Here is a 12,772-nt window from a genome sequence, read left to right as displayed (position 1 = left end):
TACAAGTAAAACACAACACGTTACTGGCGCAGTGGTGCGTGTTGTGGTCTTATATCGAGATGTCCCGGATTCGATCTGGGAGGCTTCGGCCGTGGCTAGATGCCGCCCTACCCACAAAGACGTGCCGCCAAGCAATTCAGCGTTAAACGATAACAGGTTAGCCCGCTAGTATCTCAGATAGCATCATCACCTATCAGATGAGATCATAGACAATGCCCTAATTGTAGAGGAACGAAACGTTTTTGTTGTATGAGAATTCCCAACTAATTTTGACTCACATAGCTTATGAACACAAATCAGTATTTTATAAGTTAGGTCTACAATCTGCAGATAACATTTACGGAGCCTGTTAATGGTTTTTAATCTACACAGAAAACTCCAAATGAAGTCTAACACCTATTTTTCCTTATAAACAGGTACGATTAGACAGCGTACAACTAACGGGTGCCCCAAGCAATAGCCGTGAAATCTGCACGTGCCCCGCGGGATACGTCGGTGGCCAATGCACGGCGTGCTCGTGGACGCACGTGAGGTTGCTGCGTGCGCCGGGGAGCACGCCGGCGTTCGAGTGCGTGCCGTGCGCCTGCAACCTGCACGCGCGCTGCGAGGCAGGTGGGCCGGAGATCACGACATACGTGTTTTTATACCTTACGGACCCGGCCCGGTAAAGTAGACCCGCTGTCCACCGGGTCCAAATCTGTCCTCAAACTAATCTTAAATTACCCACAAAATTTCACCAAAATCCTGCTATTTAGGCGGAGCTAGATGACATACACACGTACAGAAGAATCATATCTATTAGTATTTTTGACACCGTTTAAACTTTCCCGACACTTCGACGAATATTTCAAGACGTAAATTGGCCAAATCGAGCCATTCTCGAGTTTAAGTAAGACTAACAAACACCAATTCATTTATATATTTATAGATTTGACTGAATTCAAATAAGCAGTTTATTGTATATGAAATTATAGTTTAACTCAATGCCGATAACTAATCTTAATTAAATAATTTTGAACGCACCATGGATAAGAAATAGCATTCGCTTAAGACTACAGAAAACGCGTTTCTTGCGACACTATTAACTACTATAAAACTCTATTATTTATAAGTACAGTGTGGTGACGGCTGATCAGAATACAGTTGTCACCAACCTGTATTTTCTCTTCGGGGTCGTACGAGGGGACTAAAGGAATATAACCGAGTACGGACAGCAGCGTCCGTAGTAGAAGACTACGATTATCAACCAGTTGGCCTAGCGTGATGATTTTGGGCAAACTCTCCCGATTATAGAAGCCTTAAGTCCATCAGTGGTCTATTACAGCCTATGGCTCAGTGGCGTGCATAGAGGGTATGCAAATGCCGATGATATAAAACGAAGGAAATTTCCTGTACGAGCTATAAATACTTATGGATAGGCTTTTTATAACTCTTACATGAAATTATCTTTATTTTATATCATCTGCATATCCTCTATGCACGCCACTGATATCTGCTGTATTATAAAATTCTGCCACAGAGTATCAAATTCAAATTCAAAACTTATTTCAAGTAGGTCCAGTTTATTAAGCACATTTGAAACGTCAAGTCAGTCTGTTTGTAGTGACTCTAACACCTCCTCTCTCCTCTTTTTCACCCGCTTATTCAACATAATTTTACACTTTACTACGCAAAAAAATAAATATAATAAATGTTCTATCTTGTGAGAAATGAGAGCGGAGGCTGCTTCCAAGCAGCCTTGTCGTTAACAAATTCATCAATCGTATAGCAGCCACAATTTATTAAATGTTTTTAACACATTGTTTAAACTTATGCATTGGTAGGTCCAAAATTACCTTAGGAATCATATTATAAAAGCGTATACTCAATCCCACAAATGACTTCTGTACCTTTCGCAGAAGACATGCAGATGTTACTAATCTATGACCTTTTGTAGTAAGTCGACTGTTTATATCCACTTTTTGTTTATATATACTAATATGTTTTCTTACAAATACTATATTGTTATAAACATGTTGTGAGGCTACTGTAAGCATACCTATTTCTTTAAATTTTTCACGGAGGGATTTACGTGTTTTAAGTTTATATATTGAGTGATTTATTGTTTATATATCTAGTATATCATAATCAAATATTCAAGAAACGACAAATACAAGTAGTAGCATTATCAAGTATATTATTATTACCAAAACTGATTTTAAATTGCCACGCTAATTTTGTCCTTACACCTAGGTTATAATTTATGTATTGTAACTAACTTGTAAACATTGTATGCAAAAGATTTATCATTTTCATTCAGTGGATGGGCCATGTGGAACGTGTCAGCACAATACTACGGGGCCACACTGTGAAAGATGTCTGCCGGGACACTATGGAAATCCAGTACAGGTAAAAACATTTTATTATAATCGTAGCGTTATTGGAGTAGCGTTCTGGCGTTCTAAAGCTATCTCCCTGTAACAGTGGAATAGCCCTGTGGCCCTGCAGTTGGACGTTAGTAGGCCACTATTCTTCTAACCGGTCTATAAGTGTATAAGAAGCTGACTTAGTCAACTTATACAACGTGTTACCAAATTACGAAATACTGTTGAAGGGTGCATAAATATATTTCATAAGGAATCACCGTGTACATATATTATATCAAAACAAGGATATTTATTTTTCCATACAAACTAATTTAAAACAATCTAAGTGTTTACTTATGACAACCCTATTGCAGATAAGAGTCCGTAACGCGCATAGTACTTACGCTACGCGATGCGTACCTAATAAAGCGACAGTCACATGATTTTAATTTTGCATGTAATTTTAGGGCTGTATCCGATTTCTTTCAGTAAAAATTATGGCGGTTGTTTACTTAAAAACTATTAGCGTTTCGGCTTCACAGTTAAGTCTCCGAGACAGTACATAATGTCAAGCCTGTGAATTATTATTTCGGTTTTTATTCACACGTTGTATCGGTGGAGCTCGTGCAATCCAATCCTGTTGCAATCGCGTTGTAATTGTAACTCTTACTTCTACCTTTGAGCTATATGGTGTTTAGGCAATTAAATATCACTTGCTATAACGTTTTAGGACTACATGGTAAGGAACCTGCCTCAAAGTTTTACATAAAGTTCTTTAAAGTGTGTGGAGTCCACCAAAGTGGAATACGGCCTTAACCCGTCCTCATTGTGGGAGGAGACCGGGGCTCTGTAGTGAGCCAGCACTGAGTTGATGTCATGGTGATGTGCTAAAGTCGTCACAACTCGAGAACTTGCTTTCAGATAAGAAACTTTATATATATATTGTCCTCAGGGTGCTTGCAAGCCCTGCGCATGCCCGCTGTACGAGGCTTCCAACAACTTCAGTCCGAACTGCGCTCTCGCGTCAGCTGAAGGTGATGAGTTCGTGTGCACACAATGTCCGGATGGCTATACCGGTGACCGCTGCGAACTGTAAGTACCAACTACAGCTTCCTTGAGAGGCTTAGAGAGTTATCAGTATCTTAAACCTATTTTTTAATTCAAATGATTCTAAAACAAATTTCGAATATACTCGGCCAGGGTAGCATTTTAGGACCACATCTCTTTATAATGTACATCAGTGGTTAACTGGCGATTTTTGGCAATTTTCTTTCAGGTATATGCTACAAAATTATTATAAAGTAAAGAGTCTTATACAACGGTAGGACCCTAGTTGTTAGAGCATCGGCCTCCCTTTTGGGGTAACCAATATCGATCCCTGGCACGCATCTGTAACTTTTCGGAGTTATGGGCCATTTAAGGAACTTAAAATATCACTTGCTTTAATGGTAAAGAAAAACATCGTGAGAACTTTATCCCTGAAAGTTCCGTATAAACTCAACAAAAAAAAAAAAGGCCACCTAATTTAAAATTTTGTATTCATAATCACTAAATTGTTTTTCTTATCGATACTAAAAAGCTGCTTAGTTATCAAAAGTGATTTTATGATTTAACTTGAACGAGTATTGTTAATGTTTAGTTCTTTAACAGCTGTGACTCGGGCTATTGGGGGTCACCAACTACGCTAGGTGGATCCTGCAAGCTTTGCGAGTGTGGCGGTGGACCTTGCCACGCAGACAGCGGAAACTGCCTCGTGTGCCCGCCACATACTGAAGGAGAACGTTGTGATCAGTGCCAAGTAAGTTACCAAGAGGTTTTTTTTAAAGTTACCTATTCTTTATTTCATTTCACATTTAGCATTTAATCATTTTCAGTCCTAGAATGTCAATTTCATTAAGTCAAGTTGTATTTTGTTGCATTTCTCACTGGATAACAAGAATTTATATGTGATTTGAGTAAACAGGGATTGCAGTGGTAATTATAGAAAACCATTAAAATATTTTTAAACAAACATAATATTTGTACTAAAATAAAACTAAATAAAACTTAAACGTCTTCGAAAACACATTTCCGTTTCACTTTTTCATTATTACTTAAAGTAGGTATAACAATTTTCATCCTAAAATTTGTCGTTAAGTATTGGATAGAGGCAGGCTTTACTTTGCGGAATTATATGCCATTTTTTTAAAATAACAATTATTCATTGTAAAGTCAACATTTCCCGAGGTTGCTCCGGTTTCGGAGCAAAACAGAGGGTACATTGACGAAGATCTGTTATGATCTGTACAGTTTCTCATGCTTTTCGCGGAGTGTGGCAAATTAAGCTTAATTTTCATAATGTCGTTAAGTTTCATTTAGTTTCACTTACTGATCAACAAGAATTTATATGTGATTTGAGTAAACAGGGTAGTAACTTTTTAGTAGTAAGTAATTTTTTTTCACGATAGCATCATGGTATCGTGAATAAAAGTCCAGACATTAATGTTGATACTTTAGTCATAATTATCAATTTACTATATTCAATATTTGGAAGTTTATTCAACAAAATTGGTTCCCTACAGGAAGGTTACTGGGCAGGCGGTGCGAATAGTTCGTGTATCGAGTGTGCGTGCGGCCATGGTGCTCTGTCAGCGGCTTGCGACGCCCGCTCGGGACAATGTGCCTGTGGCCCTGGATGGACTAGCCGTGCCTGTGACATGTGTGCTGAAGGATTTGGTGGTAAGTCAACATAATTTTAACCCTACAGCATAAATGTGCCCAAGCTTACGAGGAAATGACGATGCTCCAGATCTTCTTAACCGACTGTGTTTTATAAGTGCCCCAAAAGACAATAACCTTCGTCCACGAAAAAACAAATTATCGTCGTCCCTTCCTGTAACACTGTTGCACGAAGCTTGGCACCTATACCGCGTTCATTGTCATCATTCCACGCGCTATTTTGGTCCGTGAATTGTTGAGATACTCTGAGAATATTGAATGACTTTTACTTCAGTATTCGCAGAGTATCACTATAAGTATTAATATCATGTCTTTTATAATGTTAAATGTTATCCATTCATTTGTCATATCATAGTCAGTTATCAATACATTATGTAGTTCTGTCTAGTTAGTGTAAGTGGCCCTGCCGTAGTAATAAGATGTAAAATAAATAAAGGCGTTGCGTTAAGCTCCATAATAAGACTCATCACCAGTATATTCTTATTTATACATACTAGTTTATTTATAGTTATAGATCTATTTAGATATTTTTATATAGACTCTATAAAGATATTCGGCATATATAATTTAGGAATAAAATTCTAGGTTTTTTTAAGATATTAAGACCTGTAATTTGGTGCAGAAAAAGTTGCGAGGGTCAGCTAGTAACTCATAAAAAAGCTTGGGTGTGAATTATTACTCTAACCTGGTTTGCTCTTCTAATTATTTTTAATGACAAGTGTGATGGTGATTTAAAAAAATAATACCCGGCTAAGTTTGTTGTGGGCTTATTCTAAGACCAGAACGCGTTTTGAACTTTCGTAGCTTTAGTCTTAAATTGACGAATTTAGTTATCGCCATCAACTCTCTGCTATTTTACATGTATTGTACCTACTCATCAAAAGTGTCATTTATGTGCCTATTTGATTAAATACATATTTGACTTTGACTCTTCTGTTCATTGAGAGTCCATGTGGCGTCAACACAATCATGATCTTCTTTTCTCTTCTTTGTATAGGTGTAGAGGAAGGTTGCCCTTCGTGCTCGTGCGGTGAAGCGGCCGTCGACGGAGACTGTGATGCCACTTCTGGAGACTGCACTTGCGCGCTCGGCGCGGCGCCCCCGCGGTGTCTGGACTGCCTCACCGGCTACTACGAGCTGACGCGCGCTGGCTGCTTGGGTGAGTACCTATTGATAAGGAGCCAGCTTCTCACCTGCAAACTAAGCAAGTTTACCTCTAGAGTACACAGGCCTGCAGAAAGAAGAAAGAAAGAAAATAAGTACATTCACAAAGTGTTAAAAACAGAACATCTTATTTTAATTTATTAATATTTTTATAATTTTTATTAGTGTTTTACCTACATTTGGAGGAATTATCAATTTTATAATTTGAACCTGCAACTCTCGGGCAAAAGCGGCCTAAGCGCTTTCACCAATTAAGCTACGGCTCTCCTACCGTCGATGCCGAAATTAGTATATGCCTTTCACATCAGTCTTAACATCTTATATTTTGAGATACAAATAGTTTAAAAGAGATTGATAGAAGAGAGAGAGAAAGAAGATTTTTCTTTAAATCCATTGTGAACTCGTTTTGGGGAGGATTAGTGTTGTTTGTACTTTACATGTATATGTGTTTGTATCGTTCTCACAGTGGTTAGGTGCTTTTATGGGTGATTTCTTTCTGAAATTAATAAGTTCTTAACGAGATTTAAAAAAACCTGATAAGAATCCAACCACCGATCAATTACTTGAACAATCGTCTTACATGCCGTCCTAAGGCCTACAAGCTTGCGCCCACCGAAGATCTGTACCCCTAGTACTTGTAACCGTTAAGTCGTTTTCGAGCACCGAAACGTTATTACGTAATAGTAACCCAATGCAACAATAAAAATCTAAAATCTATTCCAAATCTATAGAATATGCGACTATAACAGTCGCAAATTCTGTAACACAGATTTATATTCCTTAAATTTTGCACTCTGAGCGCTGACTGCAGCAACGGACACGAATTTTAACTTTAAAATGAATAGCATAAGTTCCATTTTAACACATCTTTACAGTGTTTAATTGTACCTATTTAAAAAAAAGACTGTGAACCTATCGTCGTATATATTGTGTCGTACGTAATATCTCATCGTATGCTTTATCATAACATGATCGCATTTCGAATTGTCAAGCTCTGTGCCAACTCTTTTGTGACGATCCGAGCCGTATTGAGTATCGCATTGAGGCGGCATATCATGATGAATACACTAGTATGCGTACATCACCCACCTTCATAATTCATATCGTACGACTATAATACTCCTGGGCAATAGGTACCTACGTATACGATGATCGAATAAGGAAAATCATACTTTATCTGTACCCTTAGTATACCTATGATTGTTATACGTATATGGTATAGAAAGTCGGTTAAGAACATCTATCCTACTAATATTATAAATGTGAATGTAAGTTTGTTTGTTACGCTACACGAAAACTACTAAACCGATATTCATGAAACTTTTTATACATATTCTTGGAGGTACTAGATATAATATAGTATACTTTTCATGAAGACAAAAAAAACGTAAGGTAAAAAAATGTTTGTAAATAAATCTCATGTTTGACTATAGGTGTAGACTATGAAGCAGTACGCTGCCTTCCAAAAAAAGCGGGCGAAGACGCAGGGCACATCTAGTACTCTATAATTTTAGAACCTGTAACATTCCACTGCTGGACTAGAGGCTCTCCCAATGAAAGGGTTTGTCATGCGCAATAGGTGGTAGTAAGACCTTGCTGGCTGCTGCGCGTTCTTCGTTATATTCCCTTAGTCGCCTTGTACTTAACCCGTGGGAATAGTGGTGGGTGGTGACAAATCTATTCTGACCTACCGTTGCCCACATAGCTAATTTTTAATTAAATTAATTTACGGCCGACTGGCGCAGTGGGCAGGGACCCTGCTTTCTGATCCCTACGCCGTGGGTTCGATTCCCACAACTGGGAAAATGTTTGTGTGATGAACATGATTGTTTTTCAGTGTCTGGGTGTTTATCTGTATATTATAAGTATTTATATGTATTATTTTCGTACAAATATTCAACAGCTATCTTAGCACCCATAACCCAACTACGCTTACTTTGGGGCTAGATGGCGATGTGTGTATTGTCGTAGTATTTATTTATTTATTTTATAGCAAAATGCAATATATAAACTTTATTATTAAAATTAAAAACATGTATACATAATTTACGACCCAAAAGTTTGCTCTGGTGTTACAGTTTTTCGAAACTCGAAAACGGCTCCACGATTACGAGCATACAAATTTTATTTTACTAAGCTTACTGGACTCGGTGTAATTCTCTAACGACCAATGGACCTCCCTTGGTGAGGCGCCCCCGGCATTATCCTGAGCACTTTACATTAGGTAGGTACTTAGGTACTCTATATTCAATCTTGTAACAACTACCTCTGTAGAAACACGAGACCATTGATCTATTGAGGCCTGACTTATTGTGTAAATAAAACATGTTCAATAAAGTTAGCTCGTTATGTTGAACGTTCACGGGAAATCAAACAACGCTTTCAAATGACTTCAAAAATGTTTTCTAGATATTTAAGTTTTTTTTAAGTGAACTTCTTATGCGACTATTCGATAACTTTTAGACCGTAACTTTGTTTTACTGGCAGGTATAAGATTTGCACGCTCACTATCGCGGAGTCGTTATCGAGTATCTTAGTTACACTGTAAGGTCATAGCAAAATAGACATAACTCTACTCATTTTAAAGTGACTATTGAAGTGTTGACAAAATGATCTATAAACGACTCCAATTAACTCTTTCTTTACTGTTTACGTTACAGAGTATTTACAATCGAAAACTTAGATTAGAAACGTACTAATCTCGGTTCGGAATTTAGAGTGAAATTTCAATGTTACATTAAGGCACATTAGGTACGTTAGATGATTTAAAAGAACGTTACAAACTTAAACAGGAGGAAAAAGAGCTAGAAATTTTGTATTATCACATGCAGTATTAGTATCAAAAGTTTTACTCCACCCACGTTTCAAATGTTGCACGCAAAATTATTTTAATTTAAACATCCAAGTATACCTATATGAACCAAGTCCAATGTTACTGACATGTTCTGGGAGAGTTTCTGTTTTTTATCTTATGAAACGTGTTCTGGCAGAGTTTCTGTTTTTTATCGGTGAAACTCTCTTAAGTTGTGTCTTTATTTAACTTACCCCATTCTGAAAAATCAATTAATAATTCTAAACGCAACTATAAAATATAAGTCATCATCATCAATATCATATAAACCATCACTGGCCCACTACAAGGCACGGGTCTCCTCACGGATTAAGAGGGTTAGACAGTAATCCACCACTGGCCAAGTGCGGATTGGGGGTCTTCACTTGCCTTTGAGAAAATTATGGAGAGTTCAGGCGTACCAGTTTCCTCGTGATGTTTTCCTTCGCCGTTAAAGCAAATGATAAATAATTGCTAAAAATTCTCATTATGTATGCTTAGTCATAACAAAGATGTTCCGAAAGCCCCCCAAAAGTGAAGCCCATGTGCTAAACTAACAACTAACAGCTTAGGCTATCACCTTTTAATAAATACAAATAATCTTCATGCAATAAAATATATGAAATAAAGATTAATTGTCAAAAAGAAATAATTTAATAGTTCCACCATCACCGACCAATAATGTATAATAGATGACTCGCTCTGAACCATGTACATGATTCAAGGATTGAACTATATCGAGAATCAGACAGAAACCGCGAAAGCGGCTGCGCATACGCACATTTAAAGATATCGTCTTTGATGAGGTATAGCATAAATAGGAAGCATTTCTAGTGGCTAATTAATTTTAATTGCGTGTAACACTCTCTCCAAGAAATCACCGATTAAGCGAGAGAACTTGATGTCAAAAGATTTATGTTTCGTTTATTTTTGTTATTGCTTAGCTTCTGTATGGAATTAAAATAGGATTTTTAAAACCTGTATTGTATACTTCGATGTAGGGATTAATTATTATTATACTAAGTACTTCCTAAATAAATGCACTACATGCGACTAGCGGATAATTTATTATCGTTCGTTGATTTTCATCTGCAAACATCTTCATCAACTAAGATATACCTACTTTAATCATAGACTAAGGATTTTGTGTACTACGTAAACTATCTGGTTACTTATCTGTTTCTCCGAATAACCTTTTTCTGCAAATCTATAGATTAAGCAAGACTACAATAGGATTACAAATTGTAAGTGGATGAAGTCGCCAAGCAACCGCTAGTGACACAATAAATCTGCGACTTATTGCAAAATCGGTCTGCACGATATATCAACGTTATACGCACATTGCGCACGCGCATCTATATTTACCGCGCGCTGCGTGCATGCGTCTGGGTGCAGCGGCCGGCGCGGCGTCTCTCTGTCTGCGATCTCTCGTGCTTATCGTTTTTTGCATCACACGACACATTAAGCAAGTCTTTTTGTTGCGTATAAGACCACCTGAAGCGATTTCAGTACGAGATATGTTTTGATTACTAGAGGAAAGTTTCTTCAATTAGAACTCGAGACACAGAATAGGTTACGTATAAAAGAAACCACATATTCATATCTTACAACGTTTAATCGTTTAAGTATCTCTTATTACAACATGGCACATATTGTAAACTCAAACATCAATCTATCTGAACTTATAGCACACTGTTAATTAACTACAAAGAGATTACTTCTTCAATCTTCCCTAGAAACTTCTGTCTGTTCTCCTCTGTACCTCTATTTTTCCTGTTATTTTTTTGAATTATTTATATTTTTTGAATAGTTCGGTTGTCGTGTTTTTTGTCTCCGAAAACCTTCGTCAGATCTAGGTATATCAAATTTAAATGAGACCATTTTGGAATAACTCCCTTCACAACAAAAAATATTTTTTCGGAGTTATGTCTGTGCATACATAAAAAAATCAACCGTATTAATAGCCTCCTCTTTTTACAGGAAGTCAGTCAAAAAGCATACCAGCATACAATTTTTTTTATTCCACTACAAGTTAGCCGTTGACTGCAATCTCACCTGGTGGTAAGTCATGCAGTCTAAGATGGTAACCTGTTGAGGTGTATGGTAGTCATACCCCTAATTGGTTTCTACGCGACATCGTACCGGAACACTAAATCGATTAGCGGCACGTCTTTGTCGGTAGGGTGACTAACCACGGTCAAAGCCTCCTACTAGACCAGACAAGAGAAATTCAGAAAAACAGAAGCTCCTTTTAGTAGGCGCCAGGGAGGCCGTGAAAAATGAAATACATAATAAAGAATTCACAAAAATATATGGAACTTAGGGAACTTAAGTTACGAGGATGAAGTCCCGGTTACAGCTAGATTATTTATAAAATACGAGGAAGAAGGATAACTTTTCCATTATACCTATCTAACTTTTCAAAGTATTCATATATTTCCGTTGCAAATCATATTTGTCTAGGTAAGTATCTAGGCAAACACTTGCGTTAGAGAAACAGTTCTGTATCCTTTCCTTTGTATTGTTAGAGCACTCGGCACAGGCAACTTCCAGGGGCAGTGTTAACGAGATGGTACACACTTGTAGTCGAAGAGATGGTGTCAATAATTAAGATGGTTTCTAAAAGTAATTTTTCTATCCCTCGGGCATAGATTTTTTGGCCGAATAAAACATACCCTACTATGTCCTTTTATGTACCAGTACATCTGACAACGTACGTGCAAAATTTATATGACAATTAGTTGAGTAGTTAAAGCGTGAAAGCCTAACCAACAAAACAAGGCATACCTGTTCGCATTTATTTTATTATGTACCTAATTATGTTACAATAAAGCTTCTAACGAACTTAAAATAGAACTTGTCATCACATCACATCTTCTGCACGAAAAATGATTCAAACGTTTCGTTTTTATTTCAAATCCTGCCAAAATCGCTTATTCTTTATCTATCAGAATGCAATAAATCTCCTTGGAAAAAAATATGTTTAGTTTATGTCTGAATAGTTATTATCATTATCATCGTCAATTCAAGTGATTGACATCCACTGTTGGACATATTTTTTAGTTTACCGGCGGGTCGCAACTCCAGAACCTTAGGACCCCAACGTCCATCGTTCTCCGAGCTATGTGCCCGCCCATTGACACTTCAGCTACGCGACTCACTGAGCTATGTCTGTAGCTCTAGTTCTTGTTCGGATCTCCTCATTTCTGATTTAATCACGTGGCATAAAAAACAACACTGAAAAACATTCATGTTTTTCACACAAACATTTTCCAATTGTGGGAATCGAACCCACAGCCTTGGACTTAGAAAGCAGGGTCGCTGCCCACTGCGCTAATCGGCCGTCAAATATAAACATAAATACCATATTACAAATTATTATTATTATATTATTACCTCTTCAAATGATTTACGGACCTGAAACGTGGTCGCTTACTATGTGCCTCATAAGAAGGCTCAGAGTAACTCAACGAGCGATGGAGAGAGCTATGCTAGGAGTACTAGATACTCCTAACATATCTCTATCCATCGTCTGTTTAGTGGTAGTGTCTGGGTGTATCTGTGTGTTATAAGTATGTATGTAGCTATATTATTCATAAAAAATATTCATCAGTCATCTTAGTACCCATAACACAAGCTACGCTTACTATGGAGCTAGATGGCGATGTGCGTATTTCTTAAAAATAGTTCAACGGTTACATACCACGATAATATT

At 37.4% G+C, this 12,772-nt stretch overlaps 1 protein-coding gene across 1 annotated transcript in view; it reads left to right on the top strand.

Moving 5' to 3' along the window:
• The window catches only part of LOC120637012 (laminin subunit alpha-1), a 178,097-nt gene that overhangs the window by 41,279 nt on the left and 124,046 nt on the right, over window positions 1-12,772 (top strand). The window contains exons 13-18 of the mRNA XM_039908594.1: window positions 417-612; window positions 2,300-2,388; window positions 3,298-3,437; window positions 3,996-4,143; window positions 4,907-5,063; window positions 6,061-6,222. Coding sequence (XP_039764528.1) covers window positions 417-612; window positions 2,300-2,388; window positions 3,298-3,437; window positions 3,996-4,143; window positions 4,907-5,063; window positions 6,061-6,222 — 892 coding nt within the window. The remainder of the gene's footprint in view (window positions 1-416; window positions 613-2,299; window positions 2,389-3,297; window positions 3,438-3,995; window positions 4,144-4,906; window positions 5,064-6,060; window positions 6,223-12,772) is intronic.

Source organism: Pararge aegeria, chromosome 3 (assembly GCF_905163445.1).
Source record: "Pararge aegeria chromosome 3, ilParAegt1.1, whole genome shotgun sequence".
Taxonomy (NCBI): domain Eukaryota; kingdom Metazoa; phylum Arthropoda; class Insecta; order Lepidoptera; family Nymphalidae; genus Pararge; species Pararge aegeria.
This window is presented reverse-complemented; position numbering and strand designations above follow the sequence as displayed.